The sequence below is a fragment of the Cheilinus undulatus genome, linkage group 13, assembly GCF_018320785.1.
Source record: "Cheilinus undulatus linkage group 13, ASM1832078v1, whole genome shotgun sequence".
Classification (NCBI taxonomy): Eukaryota; Metazoa; Chordata; class Actinopteri; order Labriformes; family Labridae; genus Cheilinus; species Cheilinus undulatus.
Window position 1 is genome coordinate 34,850,931 of NC_054877.1, and position 22,853 is coordinate 34,873,783.

The 22,853-nt window shown below is 38.2% G+C and overlaps 2 protein-coding genes across 4 annotated transcripts; one reads left to right on the top strand and one right to left on the bottom strand.

Annotated features, from left to right (window-relative positions):
* The first annotated feature begins 439 nt into the window (after window positions 1-439).
* On the top strand, window positions 440-5,335 carry LOC121520181 (UDP-N-acetylglucosamine/UDP-glucose/GDP-mannose transporter-like). The gene is made up of 13 exons (XM_041803537.1): window positions 440-668; window positions 1,526-1,559; window positions 1,651-1,737; window positions 1,819-1,886; window positions 1,973-2,044; window positions 2,124-2,192; window positions 2,292-2,394; window positions 2,863-2,955; window positions 3,040-3,107; window positions 3,187-3,265; window positions 3,613-3,695; window positions 3,778-3,830; window positions 5,081-5,335. The coding sequence occupies exons 1-13, from the start codon at window positions 472-474 to the stop codon at window positions 5,089-5,091; spliced, it is 1,017 nt and encodes a 338-aa protein (XP_041659471.1). The 5' UTR covers window positions 440-471; the 3' UTR covers window positions 5,092-5,335.
* A 365-nt stretch (window positions 5,336-5,700) lies between these two features.
* On the bottom strand, window positions 5,701-21,427 carry mier1b (mesoderm induction early response 1b, transcriptional regulator). Of its 3 annotated transcripts, none has more exons than XM_041803417.1 (13): window positions 21,358-21,427; window positions 20,540-20,564; window positions 17,650-17,798; window positions 17,282-17,467; window positions 17,040-17,169; window positions 16,866-16,933; window positions 15,348-15,420; window positions 15,070-15,221; window positions 11,570-11,651; window positions 11,343-11,437; window positions 10,923-10,969; window positions 9,157-9,284; window positions 5,701-7,540 (listed from the first exon to the last, which is right to left on the bottom strand). In XM_041803417.1, the coding sequence occupies exons 1-13, from the start codon at window positions 21,364-21,366 to the stop codon at window positions 7,227-7,229; spliced, it is 1,458 nt and encodes a 485-aa protein (XP_041659351.1). In that variant the 5' UTR covers window positions 21,367-21,427; the 3' UTR covers window positions 5,701-7,226. The 3 variants fall into 3 exon arrangements, with proteins under 3 accessions (XP_041659351.1, XP_041659348.1, XP_041659349.1); XM_041803414.1 differs by having other exon boundaries at window positions 10,923-11,050; XM_041803415.1 differs by lacking the exon at window positions 21,358-21,427 and adding an exon at window positions 20,920-20,940 and having other exon boundaries at window positions 10,923-11,050.
* Between the last annotated feature and the right edge of the window lie 1,426 nt (window positions 21,428-22,853).

Genomic DNA, 22,853 nt, shown 5'->3' on the forward strand with positions numbered 1-22,853 from the left:
TACCAATTTTTATAAACATTTTAAGTCTCTTTCTGTGGTAGAGTGACTTCTCGGGACTTGGTTTTAACCTGCTAATACATGGTTAAATTCGTGATTAATGTTTAATGTGTGCTGCACAGAAAATGTGGTTTCCCTTTCATGAACAGAAATAAGTGATCTCGATCAAAAAAGTCACAAGAGCACAACTTTAAGAGGTCAGTCTCATAAGTCTCAGTTTAAAGTCTCTTCCACGTTTTATTTCTTGCAAGCAAGGAGCCTGCCTTTGATTTAATGTCAGTCATACACATACTTTGGCGACCAAGCTTTGCAGCGTCTCTGAATGTTTACAATTTGCTGCGGAACGATGTGCATCTTCTGTCTACTTCCTCCTTCTTCTGAAGACAGCCTGCCATTGGATGATTTTGCGCATGCGCGCCATTACCCATAGGCTTCCGTTGAACCGTCGTAGGGTGGCTTTTCATTACGTCAACGATGGCACAGCTTCATAAACGTCGACACGAGCTCGGAGGTGACGGAGACCTGACCCCTGAGGGAGCATCCTCCCGACTAAAAGCAGCCTCACAGGGTGACAGCCTCTCGGTGTTTGCGAAGCTGTTGGCTGCGGCGTTTTACGGAGTCAGTTCGTTTCTCATCGTTGTTGTCAACAAAAGCGTCCTCACCAACTACAGGTAAAAGTTCAAAGTCCAAATAGTTACAGGAAGAGTTGTTCAGGACTCGCTTAAATGCCTGCTATGACAGTAGTATAGTAATGACAGAGATATGAATGCTGTTACAGCGGAACGACTCTTCAGTTTTCATTATAGACAGGAAAATGTTTAGTGAAATATGTGCCAGGAAATCTAAATCCTCCAACAGTTTGTTCACTTTGGAGTAGAAGCCAGAATTAATAGAAGACATTAAGTCCTCTACACTCTCCTCTCTTCTTATCTAGAAGCTGAAATCACAATAAAACTATATACAGCATGTGAATTGATTTGGGAAGTTATGTAAAAAGCACACTTTATGAATTAGTGTTATCCTCCACAAATATTGCTGCTTGTTAGTCTGACTGGACTTGAATCTAGGCCACCCACAAACATGGGGCACGACCTAACCACTAGACCACCTGTGCCCCAGTATTTTAGTTCTGAATGAACACCCATCACTTTTCTCCTTTATAACAGTGGTCCAATGCCAATTATCTGGCTCACACAACCCCTTGTTTTAAAATTATTTTTTGCAAAGAGTAAAATAATGCAGTCATGACAAAGTTTGCCCACTCCACCTTTTTGACCACCTTGTGCACCTCCATGTACAAAAATCTTAATTTATGCAGTGGAAGACAGAAAATTTACCTGCGGTTTCCCCCCTTGGACTTGATAATCTTGACACAAACTGACCCTTAAAATAATTTAATTTTGGAACCACGGTCTGAAATATTCTACCAAAGAGAGTTTCATGATTTGGTGACTGTCACTGATTCATTTTCACTGTTTCAATATTGAATACATTTCTTATTTGGAACCACTGTCTGGATGTCTTACAGATTTCCATCATCAACATGTGTTGGAATCGGCCAAGTAAGTTTGTGTTCATTTGTCCTGGTGGTACTAAAGGTTCAGCTGGAAACATCCTGATGTGCTGTGTCTCTCTGTTTCAATAACTCTGCAGATGCTGGCTACAATTGTAGTTCTAAGGACTGGGAAGATGTCGGGTGTGATCTCATTTCCAGACATGGATATGAGTATACCACGCAAGGTGGGAGGTGCTCTGGCTGTTTTCTTTTAGTTCTACATAAGATAAGAAGAACACATTTAAGGGCTTTGTTTGTCTTTTCAGATGTTTCCTCTGCCTTTGCTCTATGTTGGGAATCAAATATCAGGGTTATTTGGGACGCAGAGGCTCAAGTAAGAACTTATCTGTTACATTTTGATGTGAAGTTTTATTTTCTGAAATACTGCACCCTGAAATGAACTATTTTCCTTTTCTCTAGCTTACCCATGTTTACAGTCTTGAGGAGGTTCAGTATTTTCCTTACCATGGTGTTTGAAGGATTATTACTCAAGTAAGTATCTGAAGGCAAGAAAGTTTTAGCATCTGGAACTGAATTATTTTGATAACACATTAATTTGATTTCCTTACAGAAAATCCTTCTCCTTGTCGGTGAAGCTCACAGTCTTTACTATGATTTTTGGTGCTTTTATTGCTGCCAGGTGAGAGGCCACGTACAGTATTCACACCATAGACAGACATTCTGTTTAAATTCCTGAATGTTCTTAATTGGAGATTTTTTTCTAATGTGTGTTTCGAAGTGATGATTTAGCCTTTGACCTTGAAGGATATATGTTCATAATGCTGAACAACATTCTCACGGCAGCCAGCGGGGCCTATGTGAAGAAGAAACTAGATTCTAAGGTGAGCTAAACTGCTGATCAAACTTTCTCACTCTTTAATGGAATCATCTTTTTTGGATAACCTTGCAAGGCAGATGGATTTGCCAGACTGTCATCAGGCAAAAGCTCCAATCCACTGAAGGACAAAATTAGATGTAATTGACTAAGAAATCTTGTTTTCCTAACGCTGGGATAGAGAATGTTGTACATCCAACACTTCTGTCAACACATTGTCTCTGCTTACACATTTCGTACCCACCTTAATCCCCTTTTCAAAAAGGCGAGTCATCCTAATTAGCAAGAGAGAGTTGTATTATTATATATAAAAGCCTAGTGGAAAAACAAGCTGGTACCTCTGCTGTCTGCTTACATCTAGGTTTGAAAATGTATAACAGATGTTTATTAAAACTGTATTTTGGTTTTCAGACTAGAAGTAGAGACAAACCCTTTAAGAGTTTGAATGTAAATGTAAATGCTGCTGTTCTCACAGGAGCTGGGCAAATACGGCCTCCTCTACTACAATGCTTTAATCATGATTTTCCCCACCTTGGCCTACGCCTACTACTCAGGAGATTTACAAACCGTAAGTGAAGCCCTTTCAAGTTTGACTTAAGCTGTAGTGTCTAATAATGCAGTGCTGATACTCTCCTGTATGTGTTGACTGCAGGCAGCGGAGTATGGTGGATGGTCTGATGTGATGTTTGTTGTGCAGTTTGTGCTCTCCTGTGTCATGGGGTAAAATCTACAGCCATCATAAGTTTACTGACAGTGTTGCTTGTTGCTGTTGTCTTCTAATTCTTCTTCTGTCATCCAGCTTTATCTTAATGTACTCCATCATGCTGTGCACGCAGTACAACTCTGCTCTAACTACCTCCATCATAGGCTGTATTAAGGTGGGTAACATGTTCATTTATTAATGTGAGTATTATGTTAATTTGCAGCCATCATTGTTACTTATTTAAGGTGAATATTGTTATATTCATTATTAATATGCTTTTGTTTACCCTAATAGAAAGTAAGACACTGATAGATATCTCCACTTAAAAAAAACAAACATTTTTTAAAAATCATTATTAAATATTTTATCTCCACTCCTAAACTTGTCTTACATCACTGTAAACATCATATTTAAATATGAAAACACTGTCCTCTTATCATTTTCCTGTCCTTTTTCACAAAAACATACATTTTTAAAAACAAAATGTTTAAAAGTAAATATTGAAATAATGAATTTTTGCAGAACATCCTGGTGACGTACATCGGCATGGTGTTTGGAGGTGACTACATATTCACCTGGACCAACTTCTTAGGCCTTAACATCAGGTAAAATAAATGTTTACATTTCATGCTGTGATACAGGAGTGTCTTTGACCACTAACAGATGCTATTCTCTCTGTTCCTAAAGCATCGCTGGTAGCCTGGTGTACTCCTACATCACCTTCACACAGGAGCAAGCAAGTAAGAACCGTTCACAGAATTTAAACAAAAACTTTTCTAAATAGAGCGCTGCAAGGATGACATATTTTTGTAGGCTAACCTAAGAGTTAGCATTGTGTGTTCCATTGCCAAAATGCCTGTGGGTTTAGTCCATGTTTTATTTTTTTTTTAAATTAAAATTAATTAAACAGTGTTTTTTGACATAGAGCTCATTTACATTCAAAAAATATGCAGAGGAAAAAAATGGTTGTGGTATTCCTGCAGCAGTTAAAGAAGCCCCAGAACAATTGAGATTCAAACATTTTTCATCCTTGTTGGCTTAATGTTTGATCCATTTCACAAAATCCACCTGTGAGACATAAGTAAATATGTAACATTATAAATTTAACTCATCAGTCCATTCTCGATTAAAGCCACTGTTTTCTGCATGAACTTACCAATTCAGGCTGTTTGAGGGTGTAATTATCCCTGCCTAAGAATCAAAAGGAAAGTCCAAAATATCTCGATTGTTGAAAAATGAATCAACATATTTTAGTTGTGTCATTTGTTGTTTAAATGTTTATTTATTTTAGTTAATTTGAAAGTTCAGCCCTCACAGTTTCTGCTAAGATAAAAGCTGACCCCTGTTTCAAAGGAACCACACCACAATCGACTAAATTCAATGTCACCACCACACAACTTGTCATTTTTATTTTATGCTCCCACCCCTTCTATAAAGACTCTTTTCAAAGTTTGAGTCGGAGCAGTTTTGGCTTAAAACACCCACCAGGTGAAAGGTGGACAGGTAGATGAGTCAACATGTATGGCTTGATCATGTTTGATGTTCCAGACAAATTGTGGTTTTCACCTGTTTGCCATCACCTTTTTGTAAAATGTTCAAAGGCGTTAAAATTCACCTTTGTTGAGAAATGTATAAAAATTTCTTAAGCTTGTGTTTACTCCAGGCACCTAACTGAACACTTATTCATAAGCCCCATAGACATCAAGAAAATGGAACCAGAGGAGATACTAAAATGCTTATTCTCTACCAGGTTTGAGGTCTGATTACTGCCGCACTCAATTAAATTCAATTAAAAAAACTTAATTTAGCACTCAAGGGGCCATTCGTTTGGAGCAGCTTGTGCATAGAAACGTAGATAAAAACAGTGGCACAGACAGTTACAATATGTGTAAGCTAAGAATATGAAAAAAATACTGCTTTAACTAGTCTCTAAGTGTTTTAAACTTTAAAGACAGAACATGATTAATGTTTAACTGTTCAAATTTTACAGAAAAGGAATGAACGATGGAGACAAGACTGGACAGGAAGATCTGTGAACCTCCAGAAAAGATATAATGTTGTTTGTGAGGATTTTTCATTTTATATTCTCTGTATATTGTCACACATTTTTGCTACAATCATGTAAAGTAATTTTTGAGATGCTTTTATATTTTTGATTAAGACAAAGAGCCTTTGATTTTCTAATTATGTACAACTTATTTTATAGAAATCAATAAAAGGAGAAATTTAGAACTTTTCAAAATTATTCCACTGCTTCAAATCTCATTTTATTACCTTAAAATTTGGTTGTTGTTTTTTTTCAATGCAGTGACGTACTTGTCCTCAGACTGTTCTTAACTTTTTCTTTATCTGATGTGACTATGTGAGAAAAACTACTCAAAATCCAACTACCATTCTGTGCAAAAATATTGTTTAACACTTAAGTTTAGCTGGAAGATTTAAGAAAATGTGGCTATCTTTATTTGTAATTTCTTAATTTGTTCTAGTGTAGTTATCTAAAGATGGGATGTAGCCTCCTATAAGACAAAACATACAGTTTATGGTATACAGTAAGATAGGGAACTTTGACCCTCATTTTAAAGGAGGCATTACAACTCACAGTACAAGGAGTCAGACTCATTAATACATTTATTAAATATAACCAATGCTATTCCATTCATAGCCAGTCTTGGAATACACTTCATTTTTATTCGTCATTTACAGAGAAATAAAAATAAACGACATCACTGTCAACAAAAGAGAAAGAAAAGACTACATGGATGAATTATCTGAGACAAACTTAACCTTAATCTGTGAATGAAAAATCAAACACAAAAGCATTGAGCTGAACAGCTACTGTACCCAAATCAAATGAAGGTCTTTCACCCCTCAGCCTGCTCTGTTTAACCACTCTGAAGCACTGACTGAGGAAAGAGGCAGGAAATCTAGTTGAAACTAAGCACTTTGTAAAGGTTTTAAACCAGAGAAAGGCTGCACACTCGACCACAGACAAAAGACGAGGCGCTCTGCAACAAACATTTCAGACTGAGCGAGGTGGTACAGGAATGGGAAGTGCTGCCAGGCAAAGAGGGAAAATAGGAATGGCTACTTTTTTATCACATCCATCTCAGAGCAGAAGATTTGTCAACAAAAAGCGCAGGCTACAAGGAAGACCAGAAAATACAGAGATGAACAAAGAGTTGTTATAAAAAATGTACCAACTGCTCAAGGTAAGAAATCTATACAAACTTTACATTAAAAATCACGCACGTTCTGTCTAGTAAAAACAAAGCGTCGAGCAAAGCACTGACCATGGAAATCCAAAAATACAGCCATCTTCTACATGATGAGTTATAATACAGGACATCACTGATGTCAGCTGCTTTACACAAACAAACCTGCAGGGGGAGTCACCCACTGGTTTATTTCTCAGAATCAAACAAACAGCCGTGATACACAGAGGCCAGAGCGGGTTCAGAAGACAAGGAGTGACAATGTTTTTCTGCTGGGTTTTGACACCACTCCTCATCGATAACAAAGAGAAACATACAATCAAAGTGCAACTAAAGAGGACCAGCGGCACACTAGCCTGACTCTACGGTGCCTCTTTTGGACAAACTTCAGCACATAATCTTTTTAAACCTGTCGCCTGTTTCATCAAATGTTCAAATAGTTTGAACTGCGGTTATCCATCATAGTTTTCTTTTGCTTAAAAATATAAATATCTCTTGTGTAAAAAAATATCACAGGTGATTTCTTTTCTTTGATACAAATAGAAAAAAAGGAACTTCTTGGCAAACATTTTGTCAGTCAAGTCTCAGAGAGGGAATAAAGACAATAGCAGAGGAGATGTTTTGTTCAGTAGGATGTGATGGAGCTGCTGTGGTGCTTTGGGATGAGCTCTGCAGGCCGTCAGTGCGTGGATGTGACGGAGAGACAGGGGAGGCTGCAGCCCCCCTGGACGACCAGCTGCAGTTTGGTTGGCTGTGTTCTTCAAGGTGTGACTTTCAGGGACCTCATTAGAGTCTTTTCTCTCAAGAGAAACCGTGCCCGTGAGCCAACAGGGGCTTGTTTTATCATCCTTACTTCTGCTGTGACAAAATGCAGATGATTCTTTCACCCTGGTTCAGTGTCTCTCAGTCTACATCACTGATCTGTCAGTTCTCCTGTGTTCTGGATGTTTCCACCTCGCTCTGGCTCAGGGGCTCTGCCTCCGTCCTGCATCTCTTGGCTGGTCTCTCCTGTGTTGTCGTGTCTTTGTGGTCCAGCAGGGGCTCCAGAGAGCCGTTTCGGTCGTGGAGGGGTGCGCTGGGTTGGCTGCAGCCGTTGGAGTTGTTGTCTGAAATGGGAGGAGGAGCTTCCACTGTGGGATGGGAGGGACCGTTTGACTGAATGGGCTCGGGTTTGACTGGGTTTGCTGGGAGTAACTGAGGACCATCAGCTGGGTGGCTGGAGTTGTGGCTGGCAATACCTGTCAAAAAAAAAAAAAAAAAAAAAAAAAACAAGAAAAGGTTATTGGTTGTAGACCACCAAGTAATGTCAATTAACTGAAAATATATGAGGTAAACCAAGTCACTGCATAAATATTCACCCCATTTAAACTGGCTGACCTCATCCAACAGAGGCCTAACCAATTGGTGCTACTACTCTCATAATTAGTGAAATGGAAATCACCTGAGTGCAGTGAATGTGCCTCAAGTGATTGTAGTAAAGACACCTGTGTCTGGAAGGTCTAGTCACTGGTTAATCAGTATTCCTAGCTACGATTACACCATGAAGACAAAAGAACACTCCAAGCAACTCTGAGAAAAGGTTATTGAAAAGTAAAAGTCGGGGGATGGATACAAAAAAATTGAAAGCACTGAACATCCCCCAGGGATCAGTTAAATCCACCATCAAGAAATGGCAGGAATATGGCACATGTGTAAATCTGCCTGGATCAGGCTGTCCTCACAAACTGAGTGACCGTGCAAGAAGGAGGCCAGTGGGAGAGTCCACCAAGACACCTATGACTACTCTGAAGGAGTTACAAGCTTCAGCTGAGATGGAAGAGACTCTGCAGACAACTGTTGCCAGGGTTCTTCACTAGTCAAAGCTTTATGGAAGCGTGGAAAAGAGAAAGCCACTGTTGAAGAAAACTCACTAAATCTCCACTAAAGTTCACCAAAAGACATGTGGGAGACTCCATGGTCAAGTGAAGAAAGTTCTTTGGTCTGACGAGACAAAAGTGGTGCTTTTTGGCCATCAGGTCAGACGCTACGCTTGGCAGAGACCAAACACTACACATCACCACAAACACACCATTCCCACTGAAGCACAGTGGCGGCAGCATCAAATGCAACAAAATCCAGAAAATCCAGAAGGACAATCTTATTCAGTCTGCAAGATAAGTAAGGCTAAGGAGAAGATTTATTTTCCAGCAAGACAATGACCTGAAGCACACAGAGAAAGCTACACAGAAATGGTTTATAGACAAGGTGAATGTTCTGGAGTCAAGTCATAACCTGGACCTTAATCCAAATCAAATCAAAGAATTGGACTGGACTTGAAAACGGCTTTTCACCCCCGATCGCCATGCGACCTGACAGAGCCTAAGCAGTTTTGCAAAGATAACTTTTTATAGGCTCTCTATATAGACTGCAGCCAACTTTCAAATGAAATTATAAGTATTCAGTGTGTCAAATAAATAGGATTATACAGTAAATCATATCCCTGAGAGAAACACATAAAGAGGTCATAGAATACATTTTTTGGCATGTTTTCATCACAACCACCAAACAGGTACACCTTTCCAAAGATAACATCTGCATGGTGGACAGTTAATATTATAGGGTCTTCTGTGGTTAGAGGGGTGAAACTGTGCCAAAGACTGCTACAGTCAGATGTTCTTACTTGTGAGATCGTTTCCATCAAAAAATATTCAACCATCAAACAGATAGAAAAAACATTTAAAATAAGTATGAACAACTTAGATGGTTCACTTAGTCTCCCCACATATGTAATCTTAAAGCTTTGTTTTATAGAATTTAAAGCATCTGAAATAGATGTGTGAGTGTGCAGTAACATATTCAGCATTGGAAATCTCACCGTTCTGACTGCTGCCGTCTTCCTTTTCGGAGTGGCTGGTGCTGCTGCTGGAGGTGGTGGGTGGAGGGGACGTCGCCCTACTAGACGTTGCACTCTCTGTCTCATCCAGTAATCTGTCCATATAGTCTCTAATAAAACAGAGATACACAAAACAGCAATGACTTGTGATGTTTTTTCAAGCAGGAGACGTGCATGGAGCCTCGTCTCTGATTGTACGGGGGTCCTTGTTGATGTCATCTTATTACTTCAACTGAACAAATTTAAAGCTCCTTTCTTTAGCCCTGGAGTCATATTTTATTCTAATGCCACACCTTCAAACTATAGTGAGTGAAAGAGAAAAACACTTTTCAGAGTTTACTTTTCATTCAGTGACAGCTTTGCCCCTTTTCTCTGTCTCAGTGAACCATGTCATGTTTAATATCCACTGATTAAAGATTATTTGCGAATAGAGTCCATGGTAGAGATGGCAGTCAAAAACTCAAGATTCAAGGCGTTCTGATGTAATCAAAGATCTTCTGTTAAACAGGATGTGTCTGCATTTTTATTTCCAATGAGGACATAATAGACTGATAAACAAACTACTGATGAAGACTCAGAGTCAAAACATGCGGACAATCCTCTTTTATAATTAGGGATTGGTATAGGGTTTTTTTTTCTGATACCGGTGCTAAATTGATCTTTTTTTACAGTGCCGGAGCCGAAACAGTACCAGAATTGAAACTTCACAGAGGAAAAAACTGATGAAAGTCAGCAGGAGACTAAAAGCTATCTTGGTATAGTAAATGATTCACAGAAATATCGTTACAAGATGCCAGTCAAATATGGGATAAGAAAAGAAAACTGGTATAACACAAAAGTAAAGTATCGATATCTGTGTTATAATACAATCCAGAAGGTATCAGATGTGTTGGTACTGGTACCATTATAGTGGCGTATCTTGATGCAAATCCCTATTTATAGTAAGAATCTAGCAGGTCATTTTTGTTGTTTTTAACCTTGCCCCCTCATCCTGAAGAACACCTGATCCAGGTTACTTTTTTAAGTCATTTTTGACCCTGTGTAGCACTCATCCTCTTCTCTCTACTGAGGTTTTGTCTTTTAATGATACTACTGAGATATTCATTATGTTCAACTAATCTACCATATTCTCCAGCCCACATGAACATGTGCATTAACAAAAAACCTTCAGTGCCGCACACTCTGGAGCACTTTTTTCTGCTTTACACATGACATGATATGGCATGTAACAGCTTGCACAGGAGTGTCTGGGATCAGCAGATGAAACAGAAATACAGAAGGGGAGCAGACGGCTACCAGTCATGGCTGAGAAGGCCTGAAATTTACTATTACTAAGCTGCTCTAATGGTGCAAATTTAAATCAACCCTCAGGCTTTTGGCTACTTTCAACTATGTGATCAGTGGTACACATCTTTCCAAAATGAACCAGACAGATTGTAATCATTTTAACATAAAGCCATCAACCAGCTTAATCTACAGAAAAACCACAGAGCTCTTTGCTCACTTGTTTCCTTAAAAGTGAAACCCACCCTATTTTACATGGATGTAAGACTTGCAGGTCAAAACAAATCTGACAAAATGCATCAGCAAAAAGAGTCTACCCCTCATTTTATGTAACAGTTCTGAATGAGTGAGTTTGAATTTGTTTAATGAATACCTACTGATAGTTTGAAAAACACATCAACTTGAAACAAAACACATTTTTTCCATTAATAATTTACTGTTTATAAAAATTAATAAAAACTTACGTGACACCGGGATGAAGGTTGTATTTCCTTTTCCCAAGTCTGGTTTGCTGTGCAAAGAAATCATAACGCTCAGACTTCTTCCACATGTAATAAAAGGCCACACATTCTCCTACAGACCTAGTTCTCACCTGAAAGATTTAATTCAGCAGACATGAAACGACCATTATTACCATCGTCTGAAGAAATACGTTCAGTTCAGTTTGAAATAAGAGACAAATCAAATTATTATCTACATAGTCTTATCATCTTTACATACAAGAAAAAAAAACACAAAATTTGATTTGTCTCATGATGCAACAAGGTTGAAATATAGCCAATTCCAACCCTGAGCATCAAATAAACAACATAAACACACAGTTTTACAAACATATGAGAAATGTTATAAAAATCAATGAATAAAAGAGGTTTTCAAAGGCCTACCTTGTTGGCCTGTATTAAATGAAAGTCTTTCCCATAAGCTTTAAGTCCTTGTTCAAAATTTCTACATTCCTCTTCAGTCCAGACAGAGAGCTCCTCTGTTACAATGAGAATAAAGGGTTAATGATGCAGCAATGTGATATCCTTCAAAATAAAACCCAGTTATTCAAATTAAGTGCAAACATGTTAAATCCTGAATGTGAAGGACTGTGTCTCGACTGATTACTCACCTCTGGCTGCTTTTACATTAAACCTCAATCTTCTTAAAGCTTCCTCTGTGTCAAAGTCGCATTTCACCAACTCGTATAAAGCCTGCACACAAAAAGCATTAAACAGCCACGTGAACAGAAACTTAAAGACATTTTTCTTAAAGCTAACAAATTCGTGAAAGACCTCTTAGAGATTTCTATTAGTGAATTTTAAAATGTCAAACCAGCTCAACTTGTCTTGACACTACTTGGTTTTGATACCAGGGACTTTATATATACTTATTATATCCAGCTGCACAAAAACTGATGGAACAATGATGGAGAAAACTGAGGTAAGAGTGCATCTGCTTATCAATCTGTTGCTTTTGTCACAGCATGGAGACTTTTTAAAACTTTTTTTTATCCACGGCAGGGAACAATGTGTGCCAAATTTCTGCGAAAACAGACTCACAAACAATAAAAACAAACATAACATGAGGCAGATCACAATAAAAAGTCATGCAGTAACAACTAAAATAAAAAAACAGGTTTCCATAAGCTTATAAAGCCATACATCAGTTTGAAGCAAACAAGAGAGGTCTGACTCCTCTGTCAGACTTCCACTCATGACGATAGTCTTTGACCACTCTGTGGTCAGCAGCGTCTTCTTGATGTTACATTTTAACATAATTTCAGCTTGCCCTGAGCCTCACTAAAGATAATACCAAAAATGTAGCAGATACCAAGAAAAGTCCCTAGTGGAAAATTAAATAAAAACAGATTTGAAGTAAACACAAGATACTTGTGCTCTACAGAGAGGATAAGCACTCAGCAAAGAAGTCCCTAAACCCAGTTTAATCTTTTCTATTTGCCTCCACAAGTCAACCACACTGACCGGTGGCCAGCTAGAAGCTGACACTTCCCTGGGTTGTCAAGAAGCAACCCCTCCTTCCCTGGTGTTACGTTTAGGGTGTACCCACACTAGGCCATCCATACCGTGCCTGGGCCCGTTTCAGCCTAATGTCTGGTACGTTTGGCCAGTGTGAGTGCAATTAATCCGTGCTCCAGCGCAGCACGCTTTGCAGCCCCAGCATGGATAGACGAGGTGGGTCTAGGCACGGCACAGATGCAAATGAAGGAGCACAAGCGCGGGAATGTGACGTAGCGTCAAGTAACAACATGAGGACCCACCTCAGACCAGAGGCAGCAGCTGCATGCTAGAGACAGCAGGATCCCAGTCCAGTCCACATTTCTGACCAATTTCTGGCAAAGTCAGGCTTTAATGACTGTAAGGGGATTTTTGGTTTGTAAAATAAAGCTTCTTCCCTTGTTTTAGTCACAAACAGCAGCTCATAGGATAACAAACACCCTTCATCCTCCGTGCGTAAAGGAGAGTGCCAAGTACGCAGACAAGTGTGCGCCGGGGTTAATCACATGGCTGATTTAACCTCTCTTATTAAAAAATTATAATGCCAGACTATCATCCACTGAAGTAACTTACCTCTAAGTCTATTTCATGTCACCAAGAAGTGAAAGTGGGATTTTGATCACTGATGTTTGAACAGAGCATCGTTTATTAATCCTGAGGCGTTTTCACCTCCAGCTCTTATCAGATGGTTAAAATTGCTCTCGTCACAGTAAAAAAAAACTTTTAAAACTGAACATTTAATCATGCTCTGGACACATGAGAGCTTGTTTGGTGCATCAGGCATCCAGGATTACGCTGAGTAAAGGCACAGTTCGTGGCGCATAAAGGAATGCCCAGGGGATTCAGATAGTATAAGGACACCCAGAGGAATGACTGTAGGGGCTCATAAGAGTTAAAAAGTCCGGGTGCTTGGAACTCTGAGCAGGCTCCAGATTATATGCTGTGAGCGATAACTCTCCGCTATGAACTGCTTTTTCTCTCTCTCCTCACTGGGCTCTGTATAGTTAATGTGGTTTATTTCAGGTCAGGTGAAATAATTCTGGTGTCAGATCAGATATCGTATAAATCTGTAACTATTTTACAGCCTAAAAAACAACACTTATGCATACTGAGTCATCAACAGTGGATGCTTCGTGTAATGACGTCGGTGCGTGACGTATTCGTGCCCAGGCCTGGATGCATTGAGCAGTGTGAGTGCGGGCCAAAGGGGGGACAGGGGAGGGGGTCAAATGGGCTTCAGCACGGTTAGAATACGGCACAGTACGGATGGCCTAGTGTGAGTACACCCTTAGTTAGTCCCACGACACCTCCAGAGGGCTGAACAGTGACTTCCAGTGTTTTAGAGCCACCCCCCTCTATGGCTGAACGATTCTGGGAAATAATCTAATTGCAATTTTTTCCCCAGTATTGTGATTGCGATTTGATACGTGTTTATTCCTTAACTTTCTTTTATCCCTAAACAAGGGCTGAACAATTCTTTAAAAATACCGAATTCTGATGATTTTGACTTGTATTGGATATGAATGGTTGCACTGAAGGGTTTTTGTCTTTCTCATATTCAATAAGAAAAAAAGTACAAAAATTAAGACGGAAGGATTTTTGTAGACTATTCTAATAAAATGGCACTTTAATGATGATGTCATCCATAACATCTCTGCTGCATAAAAAGTTTAAAACTGGTACTTTGACACAAATTTCAGGTCACAGAAAAATTGCACCTTCTGTGATTTGAAAATTGCAGCAGGCTATATTTCGATTTAATCTAATTTTCAATTAATTGCCCAGCCCTACCCCCTCCATGCCAGCTCTCACCACCCACCATACCAACATGGAGACATTCTTTACGCTACCAATCCCACCACATGGCCATCAGAGTCCAAACAGCAACACCTACCTTAGCACAAATTATATATTAAAACTACAAAAAGACAGCTTTTTTTGGTGCAGACACTACACGACTCATACCAAGAATGAAAATCTGTAAAAGAAACTTGAAAAGCTTTATACTAAATATAAAAATACCAAGAACTAAAATTCAAGTTTGTAAATGGTAACTAGAGCGTCTAAGCAACAGATTCATAAATCACATTATATCAAGTAACCGAAACAAACTACAAACTTACGTTTAAAGTTATACAGAATGTATGTCTCCTGGGTCCAGCATTTACTTCTTACAGGACTCCTGTCTGTTGCTTGTTTAGGGTTATTCTTTTGGTCACTTTATATTCATATTCTTTGGTCTGTCTTGCACAGTCCGTTGTGAAAATCATGAGTTAAAAATTACCCAAACCCTTCTGCAGTCTGTTAGACAGACAGGTAGAGAAAATTTACGCAAACTCTCTGGTAGAAGAATCATGGCCCCTCAGATCAGACTGGACTGTAACAAACATGAATTATTTGGATTCCAATTAATTAATACTCAATCAGTAAAATAACTGTGCATGTTAAAGTTTTTAGTGATGTGAAAGTTAATTTTTATTCAAAGTTTTCAGTCATGTATTTGGGGATTGTGGGTTTTATTTGAGGATGCTTTCATTAACACTGTTCACTAAAAGAGAACACTGACTTAGGGGAGATTTATCCTCCAACAAGAGCTACAAGTCTTTGCTTTCACCTGTTCATTGTCTTTGATATGAGAGCCCTCTGGGATAGCGTCCACTCCCCTCTCCTCTCCCGTCCGTCTCGATGCCTCCGTCAAAAACTCCACCACTTTGCCTTCAGGAAGACACTCTGGGTTCCACAACAGCTGGTCATCGTTTTCATAAACTACAAAACACAGGTGATGTGAGGGTCAAACCTTCTGTCTGGACTACAGTCTTCACTTTGTTTTAGAGCAGGAAATAGCACTCTGTGTTAGAGCTTAGATATGCAGGCTTTGATAGTGAGACTTACCTTTTTCATTGTCTTTATATTTACACAGGCCAACAGGAGTTTCTGCCTGGTACATTGAACCCACCATGATTTCCTGTTGGGAAAAAACACAATGTTATGTGCGCAGGCTGGTGATACCTTTTAAACAACTTAACGTTAAGAAAATAAAATTCTTTTGTCATTTCTGAATATGAAACATATTTGAATGTTGGTAACTGTATTTTTCCCATATGAGTAGAAACATAAACAATGTCTAAGTTCCTTTAACCTCCTTGGACCCTGCATGTACACACAATAGCGTTACACTTTGGCCTTTCCACATCATAACAATTTTCATTGAATAATTTTTAAGACAACTGTCCAATGAAGTTGCTTGAAATATTGAGACTATTTGATATGAAATTTTCACAAATTTTAGTTAGAAATTTCAATTAATGTTTTTGATATTTTGGGGAATTTGCTAGAAAAATTCTCAAGTGTTTTCATGGACATTTTGGGGATTTTTCCAGATTGTTCCATTAGAATCTTTGTGGGAAATCTGCTTTAATTTTTGTTTTCATTGAAATTTGGGGGAAGTGATTTGTAAATTTTTGGGAGTTTGATTGCAGATTGAAGGGGGCTCCTTTAAAATTTCTGAAAATTAGCTTTGATGTTTAGGGAAATCTTACCTCATCCTCATAGAATTTAGGGGAATGTTTTTGTCTATGTTCGGGAAAAAGAGACATTTTAGAGGGGATTTGCTTTGATATTTTTTGGAATTTGCATGTAATTTTAGGGGACTATTTTACTGTGATCTTTAGGCTTTATGAATAAGTTTTACAAAAAACATTTGGAAAACAACAGCAGACATTTTGAGGTACTTTTATAGTATACTTTAAAAATATGATTGAGATTTTTCACAGAAATTTTAGATGATTTCTTTGAAATTTTGGGAAATTTGTGTGGATTTTGAAAAGAAAAATGTCCAAGAAATCAACACCTTTGAGTGAAATTGTGTTTATGTTTGGGCTGAACAAGTCCTTGTTGTCCATCTGTGAACATTTGTGGACATCATTTTTGGTCAAATCTACTTCCTCTTCAAAAATAAGGCTGAACTTTTACACTTATTGGGTCCTACTGATCCAAAATAAGTGGGAGAAACTAAGAATGCATTCAAAACAAAAGCTCAGGTCTCAGGAGGTCAATTAAGACGTTAGACATTTTCCAGTTGAGTAAAGATGTGCTTCTCTGCTCCACCCACATGCAGTGATAACTTCTTGTTTTGAACTGAGGAGTCTGTGTAATAAAAACTAAATACTGTGTGTTGAAGATGGAAAAAATGCAATGAAACAACAATTGTGCCTTATGACAGAACACTGAACAGCTGTAAATATACTGAAGCAACTGCACACGCTTCCAATCCTGATACATTTGTACCTGTAAGCATTATAGACTGTGCAATATCATCTCATTAAAGCTTTAAAAAAGTGTGATTTTTTTGTGTTTGTATTGTAATTCAATAATACAACAGTCTGACTGTCTAATACATTTCTTATGTACCTTTTTCCAGTCTTCAGATGGAACATAGTCCTCATCTTCATCTGACTCCTCCTCTGCATCATTATTACCTGAAACACAGTGTAATAAACATTAACCTGCTAAATCCAAACAGGGGTTATTTTAGGTTTTATAATATGGGCTTAAGCACAAGACAAAATGTTTGATGGTTCATACTTTCAAAGTACTTGAGTTTCTGGGGACGAATAAGTTCTGCAGTGCCGAGAGATCGTACTGAGCGCGTGCGGCCCTCGGGAGTTGTCTGGACCTCATCCACCTGTCCTGATGAGTTCTTCACAACCTCACCCTGAAAATGCACACACTGGAAATGTTACACACCAAACTGACATCACACAGAACAGCTGCTAACAATGAATAGAAAAGCTGGGACAAAGGTAGATTCATAAAACACATCACACCTCATTTCTTTTCAACTCGCTGGTGCTTCTGCTGCTCTCATCATTGTCGAGGTCCTCTTCCTCATCCTCTTCATCCTCCTCCTCTTCTTCCTCCGGTTCTTCATCCTCCTCTTCATCTTCATCTGCTGGTGATCCACCCCCATAACCGTACAGATTCAGCAGTTCATGAATGGGCATCTCCCCCTCCTGTTAACAAAGCAAAGCGGCTTTTACTAAACTGTTTTTTTTTAACTCCTTGAAGATGATATTTGGACTAAAATCAGGGAATGCATTTCTAACTGCAAGTTTGGAACCTGCAGTTGTACACAACATGATTGGTAGCTAAATACTGAGACACAAACCAAAGCAACATCAAGTCCAAAACTCACTCGTGCAAGATCTTCAATCTCGTTTGCGTTCGTTTCATCTGCTGCCTCCAACATTTCCTCTTCCTCCAGGGTGCGCTCATCATCAAAGTCGTGTACGAGCATGTCTGCTGATGGATCGAAATCATGGTCATCGGAACCTGCTGAACCTCCTGGAAAGGTTAAACATAAATGTGAGAAATAATGAATTTTAGACAAAAAATGGACTGAATCAAATACTTTCCTCAGGAAAATTATGAGCCATCAAATCTTGTACTCTATTTTTAAACAAACACATAAACTGCAGACATTCAGGATCAGGGATATGTATAAAGTCCGACTAAAGGTTATTTGATAGTATTTAAGCATGACTTTTTTAAAGCCAAAATTCAAATAAGTCTTTTAAAACCTATTTGAATCTATGCAATCTGTACTGTAAAGTTCAGGAAATGCCCCCAAACTAAAATTTTGATTTCTCACATTATCACAAAGTGACAACCCTTACTATATACAGTGCCTACAAAAAGTGTTCACCCCAGTGGATGTTTCACCATTTTATTGATTTTGTAAATCATGGTCAATATTATTTGGCTTTTTGACAAAAATAAAAAAAAATAAAAAACCTATCTATCAAAGTAAAACCAGCTCTCTGCAAAGTTATTTCAATTAAACAAGTGTGTCATGTAAAATAAGTGAATGCATAAATAGTCACCCTCTTTAAAGTCACTGACCTAATTCAACAGAGGTCCAGCCAATTGTGCAGTGCATGTGTCTCAAGTGATTGTATGATAAAGATGTCTGTGACTGGAAGGTCCAGTCACTGGTTAATCAGTATTCTTGGCTACCATTACACTATGAAGACAAAAGAACACTCCAAGCACTTTAGAGAAAAGGTTGTTGAAAAGTACAAGTCACAGGATGGATCAACAAAAAAATCCAAGGTACTGAACATCCCCCAGGGATCAGTTAAGTCCACCATCAAGAAATGGCAGGAATATGGCACATGGGTGAATCTGCCTAGATCAGGCTGTCCTCACTAACTGAGTGACCGTGCAAGGAGACTGGTGAGAGAGGTCACCAAGACACCTATGACTACTCTGAAGGAGTTACAAGCTTCAGCAGCTGCTGTTGGCCGGGTTTTTCACCAGTCAAAGCTTTATAGGAGAGTGGAAAAGAGAAAGGTACTGTTGAAGAAAACTCATATTATCTCTACTAAAGTTCACCAAAAGGCATGTGGGAGACACCTTGGTAAGGTCAGATCTTTGGTCTGATGAGACCAAAATGGCCATAAGACCAGACTCTCTGTTTTGCTGACCCCAAACACTGACTGCACATCACCACCAACACACCATCCCCACACCATGTGAAGCATGGTGGTGGCAGCATCATACTGTGGGGATGCTTCTGGGCAGCTGGCCCTGGAAGGCTCATCAAGGAGGACAATCTTATTCTGTCTGCAAGAGATGTACAGCTTGGGAGAAGATATATTTTCCAGCAAGACAATGATATAATGCATACAGTGAAATTTACGCAGAAATGGTTTAAAGACAACAAGGTGAATATTCTGGACTGGCCGAGTCAAAGCCCAGACCTCAATCCAATAGAGAATTTATGGCTGGACTTGAAAAAGGCTGTTCATGCCTGATCCCTGTGCAAACTGACAGAGCTTGAGCAATTTTACCAAGAAGAACAGAGTTAAACTTCAGTGTCCAGATGTGCAAACCTGATTGGGACCTATCCACACAAACTCAGTGCTGCAAATGCAGACAAAGGAGCATCTACTCAATACTCACTTGAAGGGGTGAAGATTTATTTCACTGAAATCACTTTGTAGAAATCTTATTTCCCCTTGACATTAACGAGATTTTTTGTTTTTAGTAAAAGAATAAAAAGCCAAACTATATTGACCATGATTAGTTTGTAGAATCAATAAAAGGGTAAAACACCCAAGGAGGTAAAATACTTTTTTATAGGCACTGTACCATTAAACATAAAGGTCTTATTACAAGAGGTATGACATTTTTTAAACCTATTTAAAAACAAAGATGTCAAGGGGAGTGACATAAACATTGGGGCATATACATATTTAAATAGTCCCAGTATATGATTCTCAGATATATAAGATGCTGTTCAAAACAGCACATCTGGTCTTCTTAACTTTTTTTTTTTTTTAGTTGGATGATTTTAGAGTTGTTTGGGATAGGAAGCATGTGTCCTTGGTCTCATGTTGGACAAAAAAGGCCACACATACAACTTTTTGGCCATGAAATATGTTTGAATTGAATTTTTTAAAAATCATTTTCAGATCACTTCATAACAAAGCTCATAAGGTTAAATGATTTTGTTTACTGCTCAAAATGAATATTATTCGTTCCAAATAAATATTTCTATTGTTGTGTTGTTGAACAGAACTGTAAAATGTTTTTTTTAACCACGTCTTTATAAACATTATGACTGCAAATACCCCACCTTAGGCAATTTATTATAAAAAGTTAATGCAAATTAATGAAAGCCTTGTTTACCATGAAAAAAGATTTTTTTTTACTACAAATATATAAAAGTCATAAAAGTCTGCAAATCAATTGTCGGGAAAAAAGTTAGAATTCTTAATTTTGAATAAAAGGAAAAAGTGAATGTAAGGAATATTATTACAAAGAAAAATACATTACAATCCATCAATCTACTTCATAAAACACGAGCAGTGTTTCAATGCAAATTAGGCCCTGTGCAGGAGTTTGCCTGCCATTTTTGAAATTTTAAGACAATAATTTACGCAATATTTGTACCTACAACTTTGCCACGGTCTCGAAACAGGTATTAATACTATTTAATTCAAGTAACATCTTATCAAAATGTTAAAATCGGATACGATGACAAGCCTAAATTACAGGAAAGAAGATAAACAATGTCGTACCTGGGCTCGAGTTCCCGAGGGAGGGCTGCAAACCGAAAAAGAGGGACATAAATTAAGTTAAATAACAAGTTCCGAGTACAATTTCTCATCATATATACCACAGAAGTTTTCGCCAATGTTTAGACTTGGTAAAGGACAGCTATGGGGCTGGGACAGTCGGAAAATAAATGTTTGATGTGAGTTCAGAAAAAGCGCGCCCGACCCCCGTGCCCTGAAGTGTGACTGAGGATCAGTACGAAAAGAAACAAAGAAGACTGTCACCACTTCATGTGGTACAATGTAGGCATCAATTTGAGATTACAAACACCGTATGTATAATGGTGTTGATTCAAATACAGTACGCTACGATAGGGGACTGTTTACAAGGTTAATTTCCTCACCTGGCTAACTTATAATAAAAAGTGTTAGCTAATTCTCCTTTTATATTTAGCTAACACGTCTAAGTTAGGCTTGGTATCATCAGCGGGTAAATAATAATCCATTCAAAACACAAACTGCATCTCTAATGGAGGAACTACCACTCCTAAACGTATAAGAAATGTAACTTTGAATAGTTAAGTGCTCTTAAACAATACCGCGAAGTAACATCGCTAACACCGCAGCTGCCTTCCGTCAGAGCTCGCGCAGCTAACGTTAGCTAAATCCGAAGTTTACAAAACAAGCCTGTGTCAAAATACTATTTTTATCCTGCGACTGGAATAGTGGAGTCTTGCTTTCGTTCATTAAAGCTATAACATACAAATTAGGACATTTACGGCTGAAATAACAAACGTGCGGTAGAAATAATTATTTTCCTTATATTTATTTCACTTTCTTACCTCCGCCATGTTTGCAATCCTGCAGGCTCACGTCAGGGGTCAGCGGTAGTACCCGGATGTAGCGCCCCGCCCACCTGCAGTAACAAGAGTAGTGCTGCACAGCATACTAGTAGACGTGAACACCCGTGCGTTGTGAACATGATCTAGAGACGGGCATGAGAGGTTCACATTAATTTTATTCTCTATGCAACAGGTACAGATTAACACAAATGTTGGATAATCTGACTTGAACAATCATAGTTTATTGCAGTTTAAAATGAGAGATGAGTGTATCTTTTATCAGAATTTATCACACCAACGTTTCTTATTTTGAACTCGAGTGCAAATAAAATATTCATAGTTTAATTGGCAAAACACGACTTTAAAGCAATTTAAAAACTTAAATTTTCATTGCAACTTGCAAAAAATGTTAACAGTTTTTGCAATTTGCAACATTCCTTTCTCTGAGCACTGCAGGCCTCTGTTTTGACCTCATGGCTTAGTTTTTTTCTCTGATTGGCATTGTCTGCTGTGAGGCCTCTATAGAAAGGAGTATGCCTTTCTAAATCATGTCCAATTAATTTAATCTACCACAGCTGGACTCCGATCAAGGTGTAGAAACATGCAGCAAAGATCCAGAGAAATGGAAGGAATCTGAGCTAAATTTCAAGTGTTTTTGCAAAGGTTCCGAATTCTTATATCAATGTGATATTTCATATTCTTACACAGTTGGTCGTTTTGCAAGGTGTTATGTTGGTAGTCGAGGTTAAAATCCTTCATGTCAGCTTTTGTCATTTTTTCTTAATGTTTGCTATTTATTCATGTTATCTGCTCTGGTTTAAATTTTTGGGTTTCATTGATTTTATCTTCACTTTTCGTTTACTTCATTTTTGCTTTCATGTCTGTTTTTACCTGATTATTATTATTATTATTATTATTATTATTATTATTATTATTATTATGCAGTTTCTAGATGTTAAACTATTGTGTTCTGATTTAATAATCTCTACCCTTTTTGATTGTTTTAAGCTATTCATATTGTTTTAATTTATATTTGATTCTGTCACTCCTCAACATATTATGTGCTCTTACATTCCTGGTCCTTAGGTCTTATGCAGTTGAGTTCCTGTGTCCCCTGGATTGGTCTGGGTTTTTATGATGTTTTTAAGCTTCATATATGTTCTAGGGTTCTCATAAAATCTCTTCTGGGTTCTTTGATGTTGGGGTTACAATGCTGGCTTAATTTTTACTGGGTTCTGTTGTTGTTTGGGTTTTGTCTTTCTTGTGCTCTTATTCTTGTATTGCATTATGTTTAGTTTTATCTGTGCTTCTGCTTATTGTCATAAACCATTGATTTATCAAAGGCTTTTAATACCGTTGATCACTCCATTTTATTGAGTAGACTGTCTCACTTGGCCTTAATGTGTTGCTTGTAATTGGTTTACCAACTATTTGACTGACATAACTCAGCCAGTGGCCACTTATAATGTAAAATCCTCTTCTATGGTAATTAATAT